The 26788-nt window shown below is 42.1% G+C and overlaps 1 protein-coding gene across 8 annotated transcripts in view; it reads left to right on the forward strand.

The window, feature by feature from the left end:
* Positions 1–26699, forward strand: part of TMEM266 (transmembrane protein 266) — a 103489-nt gene extending 76790 nt beyond the window's left edge. For 5 of the 8 annotated variants that reach the window (XM_083460742.1, XM_083460735.1, XM_083460737.1 and 2 more), the window contains 6 exons: positions 2437–2493; positions 4088–4226; positions 5233–5348; positions 9785–9974; positions 22408–22470; positions 25388–26699. In XM_083460742.1, coding sequence (XP_083316868.1) covers positions 2437–2493; positions 4088–4226; positions 5233–5348; positions 9785–9974; positions 22408–22470; positions 25388–26007 — 1185 coding nt within the window. In that variant the 3' untranslated portion in view covers positions 26008–26699. The remainder of the gene's footprint in view (positions 1–2436; positions 2494–4087; positions 4227–5232; positions 5349–9784; positions 9975–22407; positions 22471–25387) is intronic. The other 3 variants (XM_083460740.1, XM_083460738.1, XM_083460741.1) reach the window with 2 other exon arrangements.
* The last annotated feature ends 89 nt before the right edge of the window (positions 26700–26788 follow it).

Raw genomic sequence — 26788 nt, forward strand, 5'->3', positions numbered from 1 at the left:
CCCCCCTTACTCTCCTCTTCCTCCAAGGAGCTCAGGGCAGCTTTGTGTAGTGGTCAAGAGCGGTAGACCCGTAATCTGGGGAACCGGGTTCGCGTCTCCGCTCCTCCACCTGCAGCTGCTGGGTGACCTTGGGCCAATCACACTTCTCTGAAGTCTCTCAGCCCCACTCACCTCACAGAGTGTTTGTTGTGGGGGAGGAAGGGAAAGGAGATTGTTAGCCGCTTTGAGACTCCTTAAAGGGAGTGAAAGGCGGGATATCAAATCCAAACTCCTCCTCCTCCTCCTCTTCTTCTTCTTCTTCTTCTTCTTCTTCTTCTTCTTCTCCTCCTCCTTCTCCTCCTCCTCCTCCTCCTCCTCCTTCTTCTTCTTCTTCTTCTTCCCTCCCCCTCTTCATTTTATCTCTACAACCTACCCATGGGGTTGGCTAGAGTGAGAGATAGAGCGAGTGACCCAAGGTCAGCCCAGCAAGTTTATGGGGATTTGGACCTGGATTTTCCCTGTCCTCCATGATCCCTCTAACCCCTACTCCATGCTGGTTCTGCAGAACGGCCCCTGTCCAGAAGGCTTACATTTAACCTTAGGTAGAGAAGATCACTTTTTATTGAATACTGCAGAGAAATTTCTATATTTGCTCAATCAAAATGTGGTTTTGAATATTAAAACTATTGTAAATCAATAAGATATCTGGGTTGGGGTCACCAGACAAAAGCAACTGCAAATGTTTTCTATCACTGGCATTTCTGCGTGAAGGGAATGTGTGCTAAATCCTGATATTGTCCAAATTCACTTGCTTCTTTCACTGACTGTTGCATGACGGATTGAAACAGCAATCCCAGTGAATTGTTTTTTCCCCAATTTTCTACAGCTCTAGTACTTGATGCTCTTCTTTCAGCAGCAGATATGTACTACGAAGAGGCCAGCCATCTGTGAAGTGTTTCGCATGAAATATGCTTGATAATCCTGTCTATTGTATAAAGAAAATATTACCAACAGCAAAATCATTTTCTCACATCAGTTCAGCTATCTGTAGCCTTTTTTTCACATAGGAGATGAGAGGAGAAAAGGGAATATCCCTGTTGTCCTGTGTCTGTTCAGGGTTTGGAAAAACGTTTACCCTTCAACTATTATTTATTCATGACATTTATATCCCAAGGAGCGCAAGGGGGCCTATGTGGGCCTCCCCATTCCTCACTTAATCCTCACAACGACCCTGTGAGGGTAGGCGAATACCACAGATGCATTTGCCTAAGCAATGGCTAAAGGAAATTCACAGGTAGCAAAAGAGGCATAACCAGCATAACACATGAAGAAACTGTACATCTGCTATTTTTAAAGACATTGTTTGATCCGTTATTACTAAAGTAGTACCAGCCTTCAGGCACTTGGCATCAAGCACCCTCAGTCTGTTGTTTTAGAAGGCTGTTGTGGCGATTTGAGATGTTCTGATGTCATGAAATGTTCATCAAATTTCTAGTTCATGTGGCATAAGAGCAAGGTCTGATCTATACATTCAGCATAATGACATGATAAACAGCTTCTTCTTCTTTTTCTTCTTCTTCATTTCCCTGGAGACCCCCCAAAAGATCAAGAAAACGTGTATTCCTGTACATGCACTACAACTAATAACAACAGATAACATCCATAGAACATATTATTAAGTGATCCACAGGTCACTTAATGAGTGAACTCTGGAGAGTTTGTAAAGTTATGGAGTGGTAGAACGAACTGTACTGATTTGGACTGCAGATGGGGGTGCCACTTTTAAATGCTCTCTTTCATGTTAAAAAGAAATCCTTGCCAGTAAAATAACACTACTAGCACACAGGGAGCTGGCTGGCGTGCTTCCTCCCCCTCCTATTTTACACAGAGCAAGGTAGAACCGAGAGGTGGCGACAAGGAGAAATGTGGAAAGAATATGAATTGACCCCCCTCCCCATGTTCCTCATTCCTTTCCTTTCCTCCATTGTCTTCCATGTTGTGCTTTGGATTCTCCGGGCCTTGTCCACATGTGCTTTGTGAAGCACTGCTCACCTTCATGCTCTTACAGTATATCAATAATTATGATACAAGGGGGCATGATTCTTAATTTTACACTTTTTCTTACACCTGCTGCCTCTTTCTGTCAACAGTGTTGATTCCATCCCTGTTTCTACTTTCTCCCAGAATGGAGAATATTTTGACATAACTTGCAACTTTTTCACATTTTAGGGTCAGCAGGGAAACCTACATTTACCTGATACACTTACAATGTTACAATGAACTTATAAAACACAACACTTTCCACAGAAAAGTTAAGCATTTGAAATTTTTAAAAAAACTTTTCTGCTCCACAGGACTGATTTTCTCCATTTTGTTACAAAAAGTTATTAATGATTAACAATGCTAATGATTTATGATTTTCTCTGTCTTCCCTCTTCCCACATATCTTTTTATTAGACTGTTTTGAGAATAGTGGTTCTTGGTATATGGGACTACATTGAAAATAAAATAGAGGTAAGCAAAACCTCTGTTTTTATATTTAATAGCACCTCCATCCTTTGCAACACACTGCGCTGTGTTATTGTTTTCATTATTTTACTCAACAGATATTCTGCCTTTCCTCTCGAAGAAGCCCAGGGAGGCAAATACATCAGTACTAAAAACAGTTTAAAAGGCTTCTAAAAACAGTTAAAAACATTCTCCCAACCAGTGATATATCAGGTTTGCCAAGAACAGTATCTTTCAGCTATCTGGGTAAAGAGGAATATTTTTAGCTTCCTTAATTAGCAATTAAAGAACACTGGAAAATGATTAGTTGTACTTAACCTTATTGTAGTACTTTTGGAGACTTATTGGTAGCAAGGAATGCTAAAGTTCTGTTCCATGTGTGAAGCTGCCTTGTCTCAAGTCCTGTGATTTGCCCATCCAGCCCAGGAGGGGCTCTCCAGAGTCTTGGCTCATCTCATTGGCCACCTGATCCTCTCGGCTGGAGAGCCTTGGTCCCTCCTCAACTCTAGGGATTGCCACAATAGGACTAGATTCTGTAGCCACTAAGAAAGTCCTCTGTCACTAACTAACTAACTAACTAACTAACTAGGATTGTTTCAGCTTTATTCTAGTCTCCTCCTCTCTCAGTCGAGCTTAATTTCAAATGCCCTAGATGCTGACCTGAGATTTGTACAGTTTATTATTAATTTCAATGAGTATAGTTCATACACTGGTAATTAGTGGCTGCATTTGCTCATCTTACTAAGCCATAGTGTGATTTTGATAAACCGTAGTTTGCTTTCATCTGGATCTGGAGATCTTAACTCCGGCTAGTTTAAATCAGGAGTGGGGAGCATGTAGGTGTTGTTGAGCTCTCAACCCCCGTCATCCCCAGCCAGCATGGTCAAGGAGAATGGGTTGCAGTCCAGCAACAGCTGGAGGGGCCATAGTCCTGATTTAAACAGCCTAGTTTCAGTAATTATGGGTTGAAATTGGCTTGTTTAAAACTCACCGTCTGTCCAAACAACATGACAAGCTACAGTGAAATAAGGTGGCAGTGAAAGCTTCTGGGTTGCTCCTCCAGCTGTGGAGCAGGGAGAGCCGCACTATGTGCAAACGTGGCTCATGTGGGGTGCCTTTGTTTAATGGGTGGAGAGCTGCTTTGGCCCCAGAAACTGAGCATGACTTGACCTTGAATGAATAACCCTCTGAATGGCTTGGGACAAGTGCTGAATGCCACTAAGACATGCAATCCATTCTAAGTACCACAGTATGATGCGTTGCTACATAGTTCTCCAGTGCAATGGCCCATTTCAGGGGGGAAACTGTTAAGTCTTATTAATACAATAAAACTCATTTAGCTGATCCTCGATTAGTATCTTACTGAGATTCAGGTGCTACTGCAGATGTTTGACAAAAAGCTTATCTGATGCATCCAAACGTTTAACCCCAGTTAAAAATGAGACAGTAATAATATCCATGACATCAATAGAAAAGAAAGAAGCCAGAAGGAGGAATGGTTTGACTCGGACTTGATGTTTGCTTTGTTGAACGCATTTTGATATTTGCATTCAAAAAAGGAGTGAGTAAAATGCTGTTTGTGAAATCCTTTTCCTATTAGGTATTTGATGGCGCTGTGATCATCTTATCCTTGGCTCCAATGGTGGCTTCTACAGTGGCGAATGGACCAAGCAGTCCTTGGGATGCTATTAGCCTTATTATCACACTGAGAATTTGGAGAGTGAAGAGAATTATTGATGGCAAGTTATCAATAACTTTTGTAAAGATTTGTGGAGGTGTAGGAATTACTTTTTAAAAGAGTACAGTGGTGCCTCGCAAGACGAAAAGAATCCGTTCTGTGATTCTCTTCGTCTAGCGGTTTTTTCGTCTTGCGAAGCAAGTCCATTGACGGATTAGCGGATTAGCGCTATTAGCGGCTTTTAGCGGCTTATCGGCTTATCGGATCAGCTGATAAGCGGCTTAGCGGCTTAGAAAAAGGGAGGGAAGGGGGGAAAAACCCGCAGGAACTCGCAAGACATTTTCGTCTTGCGAAGCAAGCCCATAGGAGATTTGTTTTGCGAAGCACCTCCAAAACGGAAAACTCTTTCGTCTAGCGAGTTTTCCGTCTTGCGAGGCATTCGTCTTGCGGGGCACCACTGTACCTCTTTTCAAGTAGAAAGCCAGATTTTAGCTGGATAACCCTCATTGATAAGGTGGGGAAATTACCAGTGTTCCTATGGCAACTTTTTAATATTGTTTACCAGTTTCCTAGTAGCTGTGGGTAGAGTGGGAACTCTGCACTAAAATAATCCCTAATTTAGGCAGCAGGAACATTGTGTTGATTTTTTCAGAGTGTGAAAATAAAATGTGTTCGTGTGTATGTTTCGAAATTGGGATAGAGAATTTTGGGGAAATATGCAGGGGAGGGACTAGGGAAGTGTGGGAATTGTACTTAACTGTGAAATCTTGCATCTGTATTCTCAAAAGTAAACCCTGCTGAGTGAAACAGGAATTACTACTAGGTAAATAAGTGCAGGGTTGCAGAATACTATATGAATATTATGCGACCATAGTTATGATCTTTAATGTCCAGTTGATTTAAAGTAAAGCAAATCAAGCCCGTTATTGGATTTCTCCAACTGAAACTAATAAGACATAAAATTGACCGTTTCAGAAACTTAACTGCTGTTGAATAGTAGTTGCATTTATTAGATGCATGACCATCTTTTCAAATAAACTCAGAGATCCCTTTGTTGTGGTTTCTAGCCTACGTATTACCAGTTAAGGTGGAAATGGAGATGGTGATTCAACAGTATGAGAAGGCAAAGGTCATTCAAGATGAGCAGCTGGAAAGACTAACCCAAATCTGCCAAGAGCAGGGAGTAAGGCAAAACTATATTTTCATTTTATAAATGTGTGTCTGTTATGGATTTTAATTTGTATGCTACTTTGCCACAACATTTTTCACCCAGAAGTGGCTCGCAACACTTCAGATTATGCTAGACTCCAACTTTCTCCAACCAACATGGCCAAGGGTTAGAGATGATGGGAGTTGTAGTCCGGCATCTTCCAAAAGACTACAGGTTCCACTATCCATACTATGGGGGTTGGGCCAGAGGATTCAGCACATGCTTTCCATACCTGAGATCTCAGGTGGGATAGCTGCTATCTCCAGGTACTCCAGACTGCAGAGGACCCAGAATAACCTCTGCTAGTCCATGTAAGCAATACTGAATTGGCTGAAGCAGTCGTCTGGGTCAGTGCAAGGCAGTGTCTCCTGCATTCCTATGAGGTTTTGCAGAGGATCCGAAGGATAAGAGTGTGAGGCATCGATGCCATTGAAATGCTGCCTCATAAAGATAGGATGAGGGTGAACAATAAAAGACGATTGCAAAGCGTTCAAAGTTAGCAGAGCTGTGTAGATTATGAATGACCACCCTTCCTCTCCCCTTCAGTTAATTCAGGTAGCTTTGTGGTTTTTATCCTTTTTAAAAATCAAACCGTAACACTGGAAGTTGAAGAATTCTTGTTCCCTTTCAACATGGTAGATAATGTGTGAAACGGATTTTGGTTCTAGTGACTACATTTCCCACTGGCAGCATTTTTGTTCTGCTTCTTTTTATTCTTCTTCCCCTTCTTCTGCTTCTACTTGCAATAATGTTAATTTATTCCTAACAACCAATCATTTGCCTGTTTGTTGGAAGGCAGCCCAAATCACCCTGCCTTTTATTCCAGTCCAGTTCGCAACTGTCTCTTGGTTTGCGTGGTGTTTGTTTGTTTTTTAAAGAAATAATGTTAGCAACAAAGGCCCAAATTAATGGCAGTAAACATTGGATGGTGTCCCAGTGGCAGATGAGCAGTCAGGCATTCCATCCAAAGAGCAAAAGGATGACTGTTGCGTTAGAGAACAGCAAGCTTCAGCTTTAAAGCTTTCATTGATCTCTCCAAGGCTATGCCAGACACCCTCTGCTACTGGCTGTTTAAGAGAACTGTATGATTCACAGAGAGTTCCAGTCCTCTATATATTCAGTAAAGCACTAGACAAGATGGGGTGGCCCTTTTTATATGTCTAGCCATAAAAGGCTGGTGTTCCCTTGGGTCCCATACTGGTCCCTGTCCTTTTATGGGTGTTTATAAATAATTACTTAATGCAACACACTGCTGAGGGGGATTTATTATAGTGTATTTAGTTCTTTGTCTGAGAGGGACTGAAAGCTGCTTCAGAAAAAGGTTTGGGGGTTGTGTGTGTTTTCTTATTTATTTAATTTAACTGGATTTATAAACTACTTAATCATCCATAACCTGTAGGGAAAGCAAATTATTATTATTATTATTATTATTATTATTATTATTATTATTATTATTATTATTTATACCTCGCCCATCAGGCTGGGTTTCCCCAGCCACTCTGGGCAGCTTCCAACAAAATATTAAAATACAATAGTCAGTCAAACATTAAAAGTTTCCCTAAACAGGGAACGTCTTCAGATGTCTTCTAAAAGTCTGGTAGTTGTTGTTCTCTTTGACATCTGATGGGAGGGCGTTCCACAGGGTGGGAGCCACTACCGAGAAGGCCCTCTGCCTGGTTCCCTGTAGCTTTGCTTCTTGCAATGAGGGAACCGCCAGAAGGCCCTCAGAGCTGGACCTCAGTGTCTGGGCAGAACGATGGGGGTGGAGATGCTCCTTCAGGTATACTGGGCCGAGGCCGTTTAGGACTTTAAAGGTCAGCACCAACGCTTTGAATTGTGCTTTGAATCGTAGAATATAAAATGCTCTTTTAAAAATACTAGTAAAACAGCAAGTTATCTTAAAATTCAGCAAAATATAAGTAAAACCAGCAGTTATTAAAATATACATTGTAAGATAAAATTGCATATTAAAAATATGTGTCTGGATAGGCTTGCTTAAACATAAAAGTGTTTAGCAAGGGCCAAAAGCAATGCAAATATACACACTGCATATTAGAAAAAATGAAAAGTAAAGCAAGCTTGGTTGCATTTTTGTCTGTTGGTCATTAGAGGGCAGCAAAAGCACTATGTTTGCTTATATGTGTTAATCAGCTCACTATTTTTTATACGGCTTGTTGTCTCTGACATGCCAGTGTCTCTAGCACCTGTCAGAATTGCACATCTAGTTCATTGCATCAGAGGTCTGGATTTCCAAAAGCAAAAAAGCAAATCATTGTTTTCTGGAAGAACTCGGGGGGGCATGGCTTGGTAAAACCTGGTTTCAAAGAAACCAGGATCAAGTGTGTGTTAAGTGTGCGCACAAGTGTGTTGACAACATGGAGCAGGCCCCGCTCAGCCACTGTAACTTGTTGACTGGTTTTAAACCTGTCTAAACAGACATGGGATATTCCTGTGCCTGAGGTGGAAAATCCAGGAGTGGTGAGCATCTTCTACTGAGCAGCTCACTGGAACAGTCCCCATGTGTAGACACATAGAGTAGAACCTCTACTCACGACCACAGTCTGTTCTGGAGGCCGTTCGGAAGTTGAAACGGGTCGCGGGGAGAGGCGCCGTTGTGCGCAGGCATGGTGGGCAATTCCCCGTTCCTGCGCATGCACAAACGGCAGCAAATCCGCCGTTACTACTGGGTTTGCCACAGATGTTGGGTGAAATGGACACGAGCGGAGGGGGACATAAGAAGAGGTTTGACTGTACTTGAATGTGCCTAGCACAGGAGAATTTTCCATTTACATAGCTCCGTCCTGCTCTGCCTCTTGATAGTGCCACAGATCCATCACATAAGGCAGCTGTCTCACTTTCCTTAGGGGAGGCTCACCTTGGGAAATTGTATTGGAATGGGAGCAGCCTCTGCAGTGTAATGGCTGAAGTGCTGGGCTTAGAATGAGGAGACCCCTGTCAACCCTGAAGCTTTGGACAACTTACTTTGGAGGGTCATGGTGAAGAGAAAATGGTTTGGTGGGAACAGTACTGAACTGTACCTGAACTCCTTGAAGGGTAAATGGGGTAAAAATACAGTTAGCAGGGAATTTCTGAGTGCAATTAAGTTTAATAGAGCTTAAAGGGCATAGGATTCCAAGCCCCAAAGCGCCTTTAAAAAAAAAGCATAATTTGTTATAAATGTTGGAAGTAAGGAAAACCCCTCTTCCTGGAGGACATAGACTAGGTGAGCGTAAATGTTTCATTTGCCTTTTGACACATTAAATAGTTTTATTTTTTCAAATGTCCCATCTTGCTCTGTCCTGAATTGGGATTAAATAATGCTTTAAATTTAACAAATTTAAAATCAAATGAATGTTTTCAGGCAGCTGTGGCAGGCTTGATTTTGGAATACACGTTCAAACTTGAAAGTTTATCCGATCTCAAATTTGCTGTGCATGCAGGGCACATCAGATTGCAGCTTTCACACCACACAAAGTGTCTGTCTGAATTTGTATTCTGCCCTCGATCCACAGATCTCAGGTTGGTTCACAACAGCGAGATTATTGGTTTAGTTTTGTTCTTAATTTTATTATGTATTTTGTGGTTTTTATATAGTAAATTTATGTTGTGAACTGCCCTGAGATCTTTGGGTATGAGGCAGTATGCAGTCGCCAGGATCGGTGCAATATGCTCAAACCATCTTGCCCTAGTGAGCAGCCTGGCCGCTGAATTCTGCACCAGCTGAAGTTTCCGAACCGTCTTCAGAGGCAGCCCAACGTATAACACATTGCAGTAATCTAATGTAAAGGTGATGGCTTTTGGTTTGTAACATATTGCTGTTAGATTTTGTCTACAGGTAATGCAGCTGTAAAAAAATGTTCCTTTTTCTTTTGAATGATAGTACCTAGAAATTCAGCCATCATTCTGTGGACACCTGCAGTTTCACATTGTTCCCCTTGCATTGTATGGCTTTTTGGTCCCAGTATTCAGTTTCCCGCCTCTGTACATGTGTGTGCATGTGCTTGGGTACGCATGCACACATGTAGTTGTAAATATACATCTGATGAAATGGACTTCAAAGTCCGCAAAAGCTTATGTTCTTAACATTGCACATTACCGGTTGCTGTGTTTGCCGCAGTGAAACTGAACACCCTGGGCTCTCCACTTGACAGTACTCTGCCACACACAGATGTCAAGCTCAAAGCCGATAGCATTTGAAATGTGCATAAATCAAGTTGATATAACTGCTGTTACACAGATTATTGTTTTTATGAATTGCAAACAGTGGGTTTTTGGATGCCTCTCTGTGAACATTGCCATGAACAAGCACTAATAATTCAGAAAGTGTTTTTCCCCCAAGTGCCATATGCCTCTGTATCCACCCTTCCTCATTTTTTGTCTGACTCGTTCCTTCCTCCCTTTGGCCTCAGTTTGAAATTAGGCAGCTGCGGGCTCACCTGGCTCAGCAAGACCTGGACCTGGCTGCTGAGAGGGAGGCTGCACTGCAGGTCCCACACCTGCTGAACAAGCAGAGCAGCAACCGATACAAAGTTGTGGCGGCTGGAGGGGATTCCGACGACGAGGCAACGGAAAACATCTCAGAATTGCGGGCGCCTCGGGGTGAGTAGTAGAGCCGGCTGCTTAATGCCACCCAACACGGTCCAACTGAGCACTGGTGCTATGCAGCCTTTGTTCGTTTTAGTGGGACTTGTGTAGAATCTCCAGGGTCCGGTGTGTGTGTGTGTGTGTGTGTGTGTGGATAAGCAGTTGTGGTTTGCCAAGATGAAGCTGCCAGGAAATTCATAGCATCCTAGAACTGTAGAATTGGAAGGTGCCCCCAGGGTCATCTACTCCAGCCCCCTGCAATGCAGGAAGCACAGCTAAATAATCCTTGACATATGGCCATCCAACTTCTGTTTAAAAACCTCCAATGCAGGGGATTCCACCACCTTCTGAGGAATAATAATAATAATAATAATAATAATAATAATAATAATAAAAAATTTCTTGTAGCCCACCCATCTGACTGGGTTGCCTCGGCCACTCTGGGTAGCTTCCAACAAAGTATAAAGGAACACACCAAAACATCAAACATTAAAAGCTTCCTCAAACAGGGTTGCCTTCAGGTGTCTGTGAAAAGTCATATGATTATTTACCTCTTTGACACCTGATGGGAGGGTGTTCCACAGGGTGGGCACAACTACTGAGAAGGCCTTCTGCCTGGTTCCACGCAACTTCACTTCTTGCAATGAGGGAACCTCCAGAAGTAAACTAACTAACAGAAAGTTCTTCCTAACTAAACATTAGGAAGAACTTTCTGACATTAAGCTGTTGAACACAACTTACTGTCAGAAAGTTCTTCCTAATGTTTAGTTAGAATCTCCCTTCTTGTATCTTGAATCCGTTGGTTTGGGTCCCACCCTCTGGAGCAGCAGAAAACAAGCTCTGTCTTCCGCGTGGGAGCCCTTCAAGCATTTGAAGATGGCCATCATATCACCTCTCAATCTTCTGTTCTCCAGACTAGACAGACCCAACTCCCTCAACCATTCCTCATAAGGCTCTATTTCCAGATGACCCCTGGTCATCTTGGTCTCCCTCCTCGGCACACCTTCCAGTTTCCCAATATCCTTAAACTGTGGCGCCCAGAACTGGATGCAGCACGCCAGGTGGGAATTGGGAACTGGGTTTGCTCTCTCAGCAGTTTTGTTTCCAGATAAGTCTCTCTGAAATTTTGGGCTGGAACTCATACCACGAGCTTCTCCTGGTGAGCATGTGAAGTGTTCCCCCAGGAAAGATTACAGTTAACTTGTTTAAGCACCCATAGGTGTGCTGTCTTCTTTGGAAAGCCTGACATATATCTCCCCGTAAGGTTCCTTGGGGCCCCTCTCCTATAACACTTCATTTATTTTTACCTTTTGGTAAAAATAGGTATTTTGCTATACCTATATTGCTGCCCAATAGCGCATGTTCTCTGGGTGGTTCACATAAAATTAGCATTTTATTCGAGAGCTGCAGGAGTTAAAGAAATGGGTGCAACCTCACATTTTATTTTTATTTCCAGGGGGTATTTTTTTAATTGACTGGCGTTGAGAACGAAATTCAGCTGAGTGAAATGGCAGTATAGTAAAATGTTGGAAAGCATGGCCTTAGTGCTAGAGCAGGCCAGCTACCCAACATGGTGCCCACTGAAAGTTCTTGGACTCTAACTCCCATCAGTTACAGGTCTGGGCTGGTGGGGGTTGTAGTCCGAAGGGCGCCACATTGGCTACTTCTATGCTAAAGTGTGTGGTCAAGATCAAGCCACTTTTCGCAAACATTTGTTTCAGTAAAGGAAGATTCTCAGCAAAGACTTTCTCTCTCCCTCACGATAGCAAAATGACCCCCATTTTTTTTTGAGTCCGTGACAAAATATCCATGCCAAATCAATAGGCGTTTTCTGGCTTTGTTTGTGTTTGGCCCTGTGGCTTTTAAGAGTAAGACTTTGCTTTTCCTGGAGCAAAGAAAACTTGCCACCTTTGTTATACGTCAGGGATGGGAAACCAGTGACTTACTAGATGCTGCTGGACTCACAACTCCCATCAGTCGCAGCCAGGATTGCCAGAGGTCAGAGGAGATGGGAGCTAGAGTCCAGCAACCTGTGGAAGGTCTCCCGTTCCCCACCCCAATATAAGTGAACATTTCAAAATTGAAAAGTCTGCAGGAAGTGATTAATTTTGTGAATTTTGTGCAATAAATAATTCCTATTTGTTTTGCTGCCTGCACCCCCCCCCCTCCCATGACAAAGGGCGATTGGAAGATTTCTCAGCCTACCAATAAGCTGTTGCACTAGTTGGCAGCAGCAGCAGCAGCAGCAGGGAGGTGAACGTGGATGGGATGGAGTCCTTCCTGGTCCTATAAGTATTTCTGGCACAAACAAATTCATGGTCAGTTTTGTTGTGCTGTATGATCAAATCCCATTTACCGCAGGCATGCCACTTTCCAAACTGGGTTCGCATCTAGCCTCCTTCATCCATTTACCCCTTTTTAATAAGATTTCTTAGTGCCTTCCTCATGAGGATACTTTATAATTTATGCATGTTTTCCTCGAGGGTTACATTAGGAATGGACGAGAGTGGTTCACAATTCTAAGTAGGTCTGCTGAATTTATTGTGCTTCTGAGAGTCAGCCTTAAACTTTTATACTTTCTAGACTTTGTTTTCAGGTTGCCACAAGCACATAGTGTTCAAAGGCTTGGTCATGCATAAAACATAGCCAGATAAATCATTCTTGAATGTTGGTACATTACATTAGTACACTTAAGCGTGCAGAAGATTCACAGCCCGCTTGGAAGCAAGTCTGACTAAAATCAATTGGACTTAATTTTCAAATGTGTGCCTTTTAGAGATGGAAAAGCAGAATGCAGCATGTAACAAAAGGGAGTTTTTCTTTGATGTAATACGGACAGTATGTCTTCTGAAGTTCCTAATGGTATTGTGCATATATCTAGTGTATTCATGCTTTGTGAAAGTTTTCATATACTAGACATAGATTCCATAGCTTCTCTCCTATTCTACATTTGAATTTGATTTTTTTTTTTTTTTGGAAGTATAAATATTGTGCTTTTAGCATAATTGAATATATTTAGACAGCATCAATCAGCTAAAATAACTGTCGTAGAATGAAATAGAAATGGGGCCTCTCATGGGTTTTATGTCAACTACACAAAGAAACATCAGAATATAGTATGAACTATTTTATTTTTAATTCATTGAAATATTTATTTCCTGATTTTTACACCAAACCCCTTCCTAGGGCACTAACCGTCCGAGACAACTTGGGACTAGAGAGGTAGCGTGGAGTATTACCCTAGATTTGTTTTGTTCATCTCAAGAAATCCTGGTAAATATAATGAATCTTTATGCACAGAGGGCAATATCAGATTTTAGTTCCGTGCTTGCCGCATATCCCCACACGAATTTCACCACCAATAATTGCCAAGCTTCTGGAATTTTTCCCTGGACATCTATGTTGCATTTCTGTTTCACTGTGACATGCTGATGTTGCTGTCTGTGGGCAGATCCACACCATGCTTTTAAAGCCCATCCATCACACAGTGGCAGCATGTAACTTCCCACCAAAGAATCCTGGGAACTGTAGTTTGTTAAAGGTGCTAGGAATGGTAGTTCTGCAAGGGAAACTGCCTTTTGCCTGATGGAAATGGCCTGACACGGAACCAGCAATTGCATTTGTCCGTTCAGGCGTGGGTCACAGCATCAGAAAACTCTGAAGCCTTCACCAGTGTGCCTAGAGAGGCAGAGGCATAAACCAGGTTGGGCAGTCATTTCCTGTGCAAAACCTGCCTTCAGGTCTCCTCAAAATCCTGCAGGTTTAGAGACCTTCAATTCTGCCTTGAACAATGGGCTTTTAGTGAGCTGAATTTAGTGAGCTGAAACAGGATATTCCCTCTAAAGCTAATTATATCTCCCCCACCCATAAGGAACAATGGAAACATTCAGCGTGGGCTACTTGACCATGAAGGGCCGCAAAATTCCAAGAGAAACGTTAGACTTTTGCTGATTTCTCCTCCCCTCCCTTCATAATGATATTTTTATGGAGCAGTCCATAAGTTAAAGCTCCTTGGAGAGCAGCTGAAAATTTCACTGGTGTATTTACCTGGGACTTTGTGCAATGTTGGAAGTCCTCAAAGCCACAGGATCATGTTCTGTGTGCTACAGACATCAGCGATGCAAGCTGTACTTAACTCTTAAACAGTGCAGTATCCAGATAACTTTTCAATGATTACAGACAGTTTGCAGTTAGTTCTTAACCCACATGTTTATTTTTACCTACACAGGTGATTGACAATTGGGCAACTCTGTTTGCCTGTCAAAGTTGGTCCATGGGGGTGGGGAGGGGAGGATCACGTCCTCCCTCTAACGTGCTGGGAGCCAGAGCAGCTGTGTAAAACTCAGACCCAATTCACAGCCTCATAGCTATGTTTGGCCTTCCTGCATCTTCCCAGCCATCATCCAAAGTGCCTTATTTGAATGGTCCACCCATGCGTAGGTGCCTAGTGACATAGGCAGTGGGACAAGAGCAGCGGGGAGATGGGGAGTGACAGCATCCGATCTGGAGATGTGTTTGTGGTCAGAGTGGGCGGTGGCGGTGGCAAATTACTTAAATTTCATTTCTCCAGTTACAGAATGACCAAAATGGGGCTTTTTGAAGTGTTCATAGGAATTATGTCAAAAATACTTAAATATAAAGAAGATGCCCAGTCTTTTCTGCTAGGTATGAAGGATCTCATTCTGGCAACCAGGCAGGGATGTTCTTTGCACATCTGAGTAGAGTTGGTTTTCATTTTCAGACTGTTAATTGTGTTGGAAATGACTTGTGAAGGTTTTGACTAATGAAGAATGGGAATGCTAAAACTTTATCTAGCATTTGGGTGGAGTATTCACATCTTTGTAAAATGTTACCTATTCGCATATTGCTAGCAGAATGTTCTGCAGATGCCAAAGAAAGTCTTTGACAGTATATGGCAGTCATACCAGTATCAACCTTTTTTCTGTTGAGTTTGCTCCTGTAAAAATCCTTTTAAAACTTGGAGATAAAAGCCCCAGTCTTCATGGCACGCCAAGATCACAATGTTAACTCATAGTATTTCCTTTTCAATCCATTAATCTTTTTCTTAATACATTATTAGAAATACACATTTCTTTTAACCTTTGCAAGCATGCAGTTGTTTCCCTATTCAGGCACACATCCTGAAGACCATTTTTGGACAGGGGAAGAAAAGGGATTGTAACATGTTTTAAGCATTCCTAACCAACTACTTCGTTTTTTTAATGGAGTTAGTTGTGATCTTGGGGGTAGCAGATTCATTCTGGTGGTGCCCCGTTTCTCTCCCACTTTTTCCCTTGTGTTAATTCCTGCAGCCCTATAGCATTGTCTCATCTTCCATTAAAACAATTAATGCTTTGTAGGAAGCCCTTGGAACCTCGGAGCGTGTGTTTGTTATGCTGTCCCCAGAGATAGCTAGTTAGCTTATTAAATGAAGTTGCAATAAGGCAGCCAAAGTGAGGAGGCAATAACGACATTAGACTGTCTTTTATCTGAAGCTGATCCATCAGTGACGACTCTTTGCTTAATAAAAGGCAGCCTGTTTGTTTTGTCATATGCTGGCAAAGTTAAATTGGGTTTAACTAAGATGAATGCACTTGCATTAAAAATGTTTAATCATTCTTGATCATAGATTGGAATAATGCAAAAAAAAAAAGTTGCTTTACAGGATAGAAATAATGCAAAAACACTTATCTTAAATAAGCTAGAAATAGAAGTAATACCAAAAAAGCTTACCTTATGGTAAATGGTAAAAAAAATAATCTAATTAATTAATTAATAAGCTAAGTTAGTGCAGACAAAGCTATTAATCACTAGGGTAGTGAATTAAAAATGTGTTATGAAAAAGAGCAGATAAGATATTGGTCAAAATATTGGTCAAAAAATGTGTGTGTGTGAGAAGGGGAATCCCTCTTTGCTGATGTCAAGCATCTTAAATTTTTGTAAGTACTTTAAAAATTAAAGCTGTCTAATTAATCAGGGCACTTCGTTATGTAGTCACAAGATTAATCCTATCATTAGATTATTCCAAGTGTTGCACGTGCCCAGTTGCCGAAAGCTCAGTGGGGGAAGTGGGGGAGGGGCACATGCTCTGCATGCAAAACATAGGATCCGTCTTTTGGATTTCTAGATGGGCAAAGACTTAATATGGTGTTAGGTAGATGGACCAGTTGGTATAAAGCAGCTAAAGGGGAAAATGCTACTTAATAATATCATCTTTTTTTCAAAAAACACCACCAGACAAACCCACTAAGTGATGTTAGGTGGTGCTGGAATTGGAGCACTTACATTTGCTTAGCTATAAACCTAATAAAGCTATCGTCTCTTCCAGTAATATTGCTCTGAACAAAGAATAACTTTACTTAGAGAATTGGGTCCCAGCAGGCAGAATTCAGTAGGAGCAGTGGAAACTTTAAAAAATGAATCACAAATGCTGTTAGCCATAAGCTTCCAGCTGTGTTCTCTTAAAAACAAAGTCATGAAGTTGCATTGAGTGGTGCCCTGTGGTGGAAGGGCAAAGTATCGCCGATGAAACTGCTAAATATCCATCATAATGAAGTGGACGAAACTGCCTCTCTCAAAACATACTGAAGTGTGTTCATCTTTTGTGGCTAGCAGCAAAAGGATAAAATTTATATCTCCAGGCTTGCAAGATAATTTACTATTCATTTCCCAAATTTCAGATTCCCCTGAGTATAAACATATAACTTTGCATGCCTGTACCTGAACATATGGTACTCAGAATCTTGTGTGCTTGTTTGCAAAGCCCATGACTTGAGCATAGATGCTTTCAACTTGTAGAAACACGATCATTACCTAAAAAGACAAAAATGAACAAGATGGATATCGGTCATGTATGATCTATGTGAGATTCCTGCTGCATTGCAGGGGGTTGGGTAGAAGACCCTGAGAATCCCTCCCAACTCTACATTTCTATAATTCTATTCTCCGAGTCTAATAAGACTTGTGTTTCTCATACAGGAGAAGTTGCCTAGTCCAGGATCAAATGAGGACAATTTCTTGTCTCTAAATGCCCCAATCCCTTACATTAGGAGATGCAATGGAAGAGTCATACTGTTTATCACTTCCTGTTGTTTACAGTGTTGGCCTCGGCTGGTACACAGCTTCCATTTCTCCCTCTCCTTGAATGCATGTACAAAGAAATCCTCCCCTCCCTTTTAAATCAGTTTAATTCTTATAATTCTTCCTTCAAAGGACTTTGAGTACAGTGATTTCCCCCCCCCCCCCCGATGTAGAACACTCATTTCTAAAGGTCCTTCAACCCCATTTACTGTCCAGCAGTGCCAAGGGGTTCTTCTGGTGAAAGCCATCACAGCCTTGAAAATGGATTATATTAATAGAATTCTAGTATAGACTTAAGTTCAGTATCAAATCAGTATACATCGTGGTTGAGGCTACTAGTCAGACTTTGCATTCTGTATACCTCTGAATGCCAGTTGCTGGAGATCTTGAGGGTGAAAGCGCTGCTGAGCTCATGTCCTACCTGTGGGCACCTGGCTGGGAGCTCTGAGAACAGCATGTTGGACCAGGCGGGTCTTTGATCTGATGCAGCCGGCTGCTCTTGGGTCCTTACGAATGTTGGCATATTGATCAGTTATTTGTATGAGTCTTGGTCAGTGAATCTATTAGAGGGTTTCCCCTAGTCCTGCTTTCCAGTGCTGCATTCTGAATAATGGATCACAGGGGTTTCCATCCAGCTGTGTGTTGCAGGTTGCCAACCCTTCCAAAAATGTTTCTGCTCCCTCATAGCTGCAGCACCTTCAGTGTTAGCACGCAGAAGGGTCCTTCACAGCCTCTCAGCATCCCTGGCCCTCCGAAGCAACGTCGACCTAGCTGTGTACGCCATTATGGCTACATGGCATTTATAGTATCAATTATGGATGACTGAAATGAAGTGTATTTTAACAGCAGATAGCTGAAAAGCCTTGCAGTGTATTCCTAATCTGGTGGTATTGCCTTGAGCTACACTGAGGCTTCTTTTTAAACTCAGACATTATCAGAAAGCACACCTCTGACTGCAGGCATTTAAAGATCAACAGAGGCCAAAAAAGCTTTTAAAGAGCCAATGAAACCAGGAAGGCATCCATGTTCCCTTTCAGTGTCAAGTTTGATTGCCGTCTTAGGAGTGCAGCTATTTTCAGGTACCAAGCGCTTAGTGGTTTGGGCCTTGTTGGGTGGAGAAAATGTGCCGCGGAAAACATCTGTTCCTTTCACCTGCAAACCACAATGTGCTGTGAAAAAAGCAAGGCTGCAGCCACAGAAACCCAGGGGGCCGTGGAGGATCTGGCTCAAAGGAATGAGCATAAATTTGTCCTCCCTCCCCTCCGCCCTCCTCCTGGAACACAGTATCAAAAAGAGCAGCACTTAAAAGGAGAGGACGCTTTTAAAGCATGTGATATGCCTCAAAGTGGGCAGATCAGGTTGCTTTTCTGCTTGGGTGTTCTTGCACTTTAAAAACACACGTCATTTTCATATCTCCACAGCAATGTTTTTCATCTCAGCATCGTGCAGTATCTCTCAGCATCTTACATTTATGTTGCTGAAAAATTGTAGAATTAACTCTGTTTTCCTACTGGAAAATAATGTTTTTCAAGGAAACTAAAGGGCTAATCTCTCCAAAAACTGCCCTCTGCAAAGGTTCCACAGAAAAGAGAAAAAGTTGGCTTAGAAATCCAAATTCCATGAAGCTTTGCACCTCCTCCCATTCAATATATGGGGAAATCAAAACATCTGTAACTTTTCATTTTCATAGAATTGGATGACATTTGCAGGCATTGTAGCCCCCCTGAATGAAGAAGGCCTGCCAAATGATAAGGGAACAGATGTGTATTTTGATTCCCATGCCCCTCCAAAAAAGGAATCATCTATACCTTGTTTTCTTTTTGGCAGAACTGGATTAAGCTTGCAGGGAGACCCTGAGAAGAGCTTGAACGCTGCCAAATGGAAGGATGGCTGTGCCTATAAGGGCAATCTTTACAGTTTGGCTGTCATTAAAAAGGGATTCACTTAATTTGTAGGCAATTTATATGGATGTAGCATAGAAGAGAGAGGTGCCCCTAGGGAAACAGCCAAATTGCAGAGAAAGAGGATCAGGGTTTCTTTTTTTCCAATTTTTGTTTTAAAAGTTTCAAAAAAACCCAATTTTTTACACATACACACACGTTTACATTAAACCATAATCCATATCAGTACATTTATGGGGTTCCCTGAACCCCCGGACTTCCCCCCCCCCCCTTGGCTCCCAGAATTTAACTTCCTTTTTTACTGCATCTAATTACATTTATCTAAATTATTACACTTCAATTTTAAATTACAAGTGCTATGTCAATCCTGCTAACATCTTTAAATGTTTACAGTGTTATTTAATATATTCTACAAAGTTATGCCATTCTTTGTTGAATTTCTTATCCTCTTGGTGCCTGATCTTCCCGGTCAGCCTTGCCATCTCCGCCTAGTCCATCATCTTCATTATCCATTCTTCTTTCAATGGGGCTCTTTCTTCTTTCCATCCCTGGGCAAATAACATTCTTGCTGCTGTCGTCGCATACATTAACAGTAGTTTCTTAGCCTTCGGTAATTCTTCTATTATACCTAATAAGAAAGCCTCTGTTTTTTAAACAAAAATTATTTTAAACTTTCCCCCCAGATCATTATAAATCATTTTCCAGAAGGCCTTTGCTATTTTACAAGTCCACCACATATGATGGAATGTACCCTCTTTAGCTTTAGCTTTACACTTCCAACATTTGTTGGTCGAATTCTTATACATTTTCACTAGTCTTGTAGGAGTCAAATACCATCGGTACATCATTTCCATATAATTCTCCTTTAACATACAGCAGGCTGTAAATTTTAAATCCTCATTTCACAACTTCTTCCATGAAGCAATTTGTATATGATATCCCACATCTTTTGCCCAATGTATCATTACAGATTTTACTTCCTCATCTTTTGTTTCCCATTCCAGCAAATTTTTACATTTTCAACAGAACCTTATCGTTGTTTCCCAACAGTTTTTTCTGTAACCTCAAAAAATTCTTTACCAAAACCGTCTCCTTTATCCACCCTAAAGATGTCATTTACCGTATTTTTCCATGTATAAGACGATGCTTTTGGCTAAAAAAAAAATAGGCAAAAATTGGGTGTCATCTTAGACACGGATAGTGAGTGCAGAGGGGGCGTATGTGATTTTAAAAAAAGCTAAACAACTTAATTTCTTAATTTTGGGTTTTAAAAAATAGGGGTTGTCTTATACATGGGGGCGTCTTATACAAGGAAAAATACAGTAATTGGTGATATTGTAGCCAATCAGTTAGCAGATGTCTTATGTCTTCAAACTTGGTAAATTTCAATTGGTTTTCCTCCTCGGTTAACAACTCTATATACGTTGCTCATTCTTTTTCCACATTTATTTTTTTGACTAACAACGTTTCTAATGGGGTTTTATTCCCTAATAAGTTATTATATTTTTCTCAAACAGCATAAATTGATTTTCTAACAATACAGTTTAGAAATCCTTATGAACTTTCGATTTTCCATACCAGAAATATGCATGCCACCCAAATCTATTAGCATGGCCTTCCAGATCTAAAATAATCTGGATTCCTCAAAGTCATCCATTCTCATAGCCAGCAAAGACAAGACATCTCAATATAATTTTAAATCCGGAAGGGCGAATCCACCTCTTTCTTTAGCATCTGTTAGTAACTTATACTTAATCCTACACTTCTTCCCCTGCCAAATAAATTTAGATAGATCTCTTTGCCATTGTTTGAAGTGTCCTGTTCCATTGACTATCGGTATAGATTGAAATAAAAATAACATTCTTGGCAAGACATTCATTTTTATTACCGAGATTCTTCCCCATAATGATAATATCATTCTTCCCTATATTTTCATATATATTTCTCTTAATATCAATCCAAACCTTTATATAATTATCTTTAAAGATGTTTATATTTTTTGTTGTCAACCATACCCCTAGATATTTCACCTTCTTTTCTATCCCCAGCTCTGTTATCTGTCTCAACTAATTTTTCTTCTGTTCTGTCATATTTTTTACCACCAGTGGGGATCAGGGTTTCTTGTGCTGGGCACCTTTGAAGTTGATAGATAGAGAGTAGGGCTGGGCGATGTTAGGCTTTCAACATTGCGATGTATCACCAGCCAAACGTTGCAAGGTTGAAACGAGCTGCCTTGGCCCCGTGAGGCGCAGGTGAAGAAATTGCTGCAGCTCTCGCCATGGCAGCTGAGGCGCTTTCACCCCAGCGCCTTGGGGGGTGGAGCCAGTGCAGCTGCTCAGCTGGGGGGCAGAAATTCTCCCACTCCCCCAGCTGAGCGAGCCCCATGTCTTCATTGAGGGGCAGGCACCCCTGAACAGAGGTTTCAAGGAACCCCCACTCCAGCTCCAGCTCACTCAAGCCATAGGCAAAGTCAGGGCTCTGTTACACTTGAGGAAGCCCTGTGAACACTCCGTTGGCAGGGCTCCCTCAGTCTTTGGGGAGTTGGGGGGCAAGCAAGCTGCCTCTGTAGCTTGTTTTTCCCTTGCTCGCTGGGCACTGGAGGCAGAGGGACTCAGCAGTTTCACCCACAATATACCAGCAGGTGAAACTGCCATCACAGTCTGGCTCTCATACCATCACCCTCGATGCATCACCCAGGCCTAATAGGGAGAATTAAAAGGGATTTGCTTCCTTCCCTGTGGGTTTGGGAGGTGATGAATTTGTTATGAAAATGGACCATATTGGACAGGTGCCCCTGGGAAAGTAACCAGCATAATTTCAGAAGCGTGGGTGTAGGAGCTGGGGTGCTATGGTGAATGAAGAGCTACGCTTGTGTTCTGCTCACTTGGCACCAAAAACCGTGGCCCAGAAGCAGAAGGATTTGTGTGTTTGGCATTTTCCAAGGCAGCAGTACTAGCACAACTAGCACAGAGAACGGAACAGACAGGAGCAAGGTGGTGCATTATGTCAGTTCAACATCCCTTCTTCAAAACACAGTGATTGTAGAAGTCTGATAAAACATTCCCTCTGATTTGACCTGTCAATCATGCAAATGCTCCCCCTCACGCACTGTTTTATTTTCCTCCTTTGTCAAGAAATATTGCTTTGAAGCTGTTTCTCTCTTACACATCTTGCATGGAAGTAATCCTTGTAGTCGAATATATGCTCACCACAAGTACTCTTTCGTGTCATATTTCACACATGATTTGTGCCTTTCTGCTCTCTTTTTTATCTTTTTCTTTTGGATAACCAAGTATAGCCCTCAAACATCACATGAGGAACTCACAATTTTGTGTTTTGAAAATGCTGTGTGAAATAGGATTCTGAGTTTCTTCCCATAATGGCATTATGGGACCATGTGCTGGAGAACTTAATCTAGTACATGATAGGAATTTTTCTGTTGACATTTCCCCCATTTACATTCACAGAGACCATGGTCAAAGACGATATGAACAACTACATCAGTCAGTACTACAATGAGCCCAGTAGTGGTAAGTTTGAATTCTAGAAACTAAAGAGGCTTGCTGCCGTTTCTCAGCAGCTGAGCCAGAGTCAGGCCACTGGTCTGTCTGGCTCAGCATTGCTGTGGCTGAGAGGTTGGGGGCTCTCCGGGATTTCAGTCTCCCCCAGGGCTTGCTCAGTCAGACTTGCTGCATGCAGAGCAGATGTCCCACCACTGTGATGTGGTTACTGATGCTGAAGCAGGTTTCAGGTGAAGAAGGCTCCAGTGAGAGGCTTAATTCTAAAACTAGAACCCGTGTCCCTTGAGCTGACCTCAGAAGGGCATCACCTGACTTCACCACACAGAATGAGGCAGGTTAGAGTAGCAAAGGGAAAGCGTTCCACATGTTGGCTTCCTACAGTGGTACCTCAGAAGTCGAACAGAATCCATTCCAGAAGTCCGTTCAACTTCCAAAGCGTTCGGAAACCAAGGCGCGACTTCTGATTCCAAAGAATGTTCACAAACCAGAACACTCACTTCTGGGTTTGTGGCATTCAGGAGCTAAAGCATTCGACTTGCAAGGCGTCTGCAACCCAAAGTGGGGCTGTATTCTGTGACTGGCCCCTGGAAACTGCAAAGTGCTCTTCTTTAAGCCCTGCTGCCGAATCTATTTCTCCTTCTCCTCCCTCCCGGTAGAAACATTCATGTCTGCCCATATTGGGAATGGGAATATGTTGATCAGCTCCCATCAGCCTCAGTCAATATGGCGAGTGGTCAGGGATGGTGGGAATTGGAGTTCTATCTAGTACAGTGCCGCTGAGCAAGCTGTCTGATTCCAGCAGAACTTGCAACCAACTTCACCCAACTGCCCACCCACCTTTCTGTCTAGCAGCTTGGAAGAACACAAGCCCTGTTAAAATCTGCACCTCCCTGTGCAATCCACTCTGTTGCATTGGCATAGGAAGGTTTCATGCCATGTCGAACCTTTCATCTTCCAGCACATCCTTACGGATGCCCTTTAAACATCTGGTAGCAATTATTATTCAAGGGCTTCAATATTACTGATTTTTTTGTTTTTATATTGTTGCAAACTGCTGTGATATATATTTATGATAAAGCAATATATAAATATTTTTATATATAAAGTAATTAATTAAATAATTAAAGCTTCATTTTGGTGACTGCTGGCCATTAATAGTTTCTTACTCATTGTTTGTGAATATATTTGGGGGGGGGGGGATACACAGCAACATGATTCCATACCCAGACGTGCAAGTCTGTTCTCCATGGAAATCAGTGGAGGCGGTATAGTTTTGATTCCTTTCCATGGGGCTTGCAAGGGAAACTTCCTAGTGTGTCAGAAGCTGCCTTACACTTAGTCAGACCCTTGGTCCCTGTAGCTCCCTCTTGTGTATCCTGACTAGCAGCGACTCGCTAGGGTTCAAGACTGAGGACACTTACAGCTCTCCTTGGAGATGACAGGATTTGAATCCAAGACCTTCTGCATGCGGAGCAGATTCTCTACCAGTGAACTATGATCCTTCCAGCTTGTTTCTGCCCTGGGCTTCTGGAAGCCTTTAGGCTGGACAGCAGGAGGCCTCCCTTGGAAGCCAACAGTAATGTTTTAAGATTCAGGTGTACTTTGAGGTCTAAGTATTTTATTTTTCAAAATGCAGCATCTCAAATGGCAACGAGGGGAAGCAGCTCCCCCCTGGGGAGGAAACTGATAATGGGTCATGCTGATGTCCTTTTAAAGGGGTTAAGCTGAATGAGTGAAGGATAAAATAATTTGACACTAGAGAAGACCAATGTTAGTCTAGTGGCCACTGGGTCATTACTTGAAATGGATTTCATTCTGAAACTGCCACACCACTTCATGCACACATAACCCTTTATTCATGTTATTAAAAAGTAGAAAGCATATATTCGAAACAGCTTTCCTGATTTGTGGAGCGGGAGTTGGGTGGAACTCCATTTTTAAAAAGCAGAATTTTTAATTTGCAAATTAACATCATCAGTACATTTTATTTTATCCTAAATAATAATATATTTTAACAGGCACCTGCATCTATATCTCACAAATGCAGGGCACGGATGCAAGCTGCAGAAAAGTTGAGGTGTCTTGTGTGTGTTTTTATTATACCTGGTATCAGATGGAAGGAACCTGTAAATCTTGCAACCAAAACCCTCAGATTCTGTTAACTGTGTAAATTAAGAAAGTCAGAGGCAGACCTCACAGTCACACTCGCCTCTTTGCCAGGACTTTGCTGGTCCAGAAATTCCCCCCATGTCTGCCTTTCCCTGAGGTCTCCAGGGGAGGCTCTTGTGCGGAGGTCCCTGCTTGCGGCTCCGCGTGAGAAGAGGAGGCAGGACTCCCTGCGCCAGTGGCCTGGATCCAGCCAGGATTTCAACCAACATTTTATGTAGCTCTTTATAGTAAAAAAATCTCTTTAAGGGGTTTACATGTAAACTTTCTAAAAAACATTGTCCTAAAAGCTAAAGCAGTGTACAAAACAGAAAATTAAAATGCTAAGAGTTTGAGTTCAGAAAAGCCTGGGCAAACATTTAGGTTTTTAAGAGGTGTTTAAAAGTCATTACTTTAGGAATGGCTGTTTATTGTTTACTGCCCTGATACCTTTTGATGAGGGGTGATTCATAAATATCTTAATACATATAAATAAATAAATTTATAAATCATCCGAATAAAGAAGTGATAACATGTGACTTTTACCTGTTTGTATCTCTGTGAAATCTGCAATTCCAAAAACAACTTCCAAGGTTCACAGATCTTCCCTTAGTGGGTGGTGCAGACGCGCTATTCTGAATAGTGCTTTTTGTAGCATAGGGTTAGGGGCAGTGGGGTAGGTTTGGAGAACCAGCACAGGAGGTGGCGGGGGGGGCAGTGGCCTGCATAAGTTTGAAAGCTGCTGCTGTAACACTTTCCCCCTTCTGCTGTGTGCCTGTAGACAGTGGTGTTCCAGAAGGAGCCATCTGTGTCATTACGACGGCTGCGATTGACGTGCACCACCCCAACATCTCCTCCGACCTCTTCACGGTGGACGTGCCCATGAAGATTATGGGGAGCAATGGGACTTCCGCCAGCGTTGCCTCAGGCAGTGCCTCCAGGTCCACAGACAGCTCCGTCACCCGAGCCCAGAGTGACAGCAGCCAGACCTTTGGCTCTTCCACGGACTGCAGTACAACCCGGGAGGAGTCCTCTGAGTATTGCCCCTTGGAGAGGGCTTGCCATGTAGCCAAACGTGATCAGGTAGATTCTTCTTCCACCCACAGCAGAGTCAACAATGCCGTGGTGCAAGAACTGCTGTCATCCTTGTCCGACGATTCCTGCTTGACACAAAAAGGACTGGATCCGGTCAACCTTAAACTGCCAAGCCCATCAGGGTCTACCAAAGCCAGCCCAGAACTGGAGCACCGAGTGAACATTTACAACAGGAAGAACCAAGAAAGTTTTGGTATGTTTCAGATAAAGCCGGTAATCCACTTTCAGCAGAATACGCCTGTGATCGACAAGTATACGCCTTTGGAATCCAAAGAGCAAAAGTTAAACAGGGTCCCAGATTCATAGTCCTTTTGCTGCCATTGGGGTTATAAAAAAATAAAGGAGAGGCTTTGCAAGGGAGACATACTAAAGCTTTAAATGGGGCTGCCGGAACCAACCCCCGGGTGGGTATTTTGCGTGGATCGGAATGAGTTAAATATTCTTTTAAATAGGGGGGGAAATGCATGAGTTGTGAGAGAGCCAGCACGGAAAATTTGACATTTCTATCACCTGAAGTCCTAGTTGAAGGGATGGGGGCAGAGGCCGATCATGTTAAAACAATGACCTCAAAGATGTATAGATTCTTAATGCGTTTTTTTTAAAGAAGCAGACACAAATCACACAGTTTTTAAGGAATTCTGGACAATCTTCTATCAGGTCAGGTTTCAGCAGGGTATATGATACAAGCGGATGTAAACTTCTCTCCTCCTCTTTCTTACAATCTCCCTTTATATGTGACAACTGCAAACCCCTTTGTATAAAGATGGCAAATATTTTTGTTCTTCCTGAGGAGAAAACAAAAACATTTTTCAGGGAGTACTTTGAATGATGCAGATCAAAGAAATTTTAAAAAAGTGATCTTTTTATTTTTAGCATGAACTTTGGGAAGAAAATATTTTGACAAAATTAAAAGTTGTCGTCTCCAAGACAACAGAGTAAAAATGGACATTTTACAAATATGGTTTTAATTAAAAAGAATTTTTTTATATTAAAAAATCCTAAATGCATGATGCTTCATTTTTTAAAAAATACTTTAAGCCTACTTCGGTGTGATGTGTAGTGGGTGGGTGTGGGTGTTGTTTTTTGT

This window comes from Podarcis liolepis, assembly GCF_965112155.1.
Source record: "Podarcis liolepis genome assembly, chromosome: 9".
In the NCBI taxonomy this organism is placed as follows: Eukaryota; Metazoa; Chordata; class Lepidosauria; order Squamata; family Lacertidae; genus Podarcis; species Podarcis liolepis.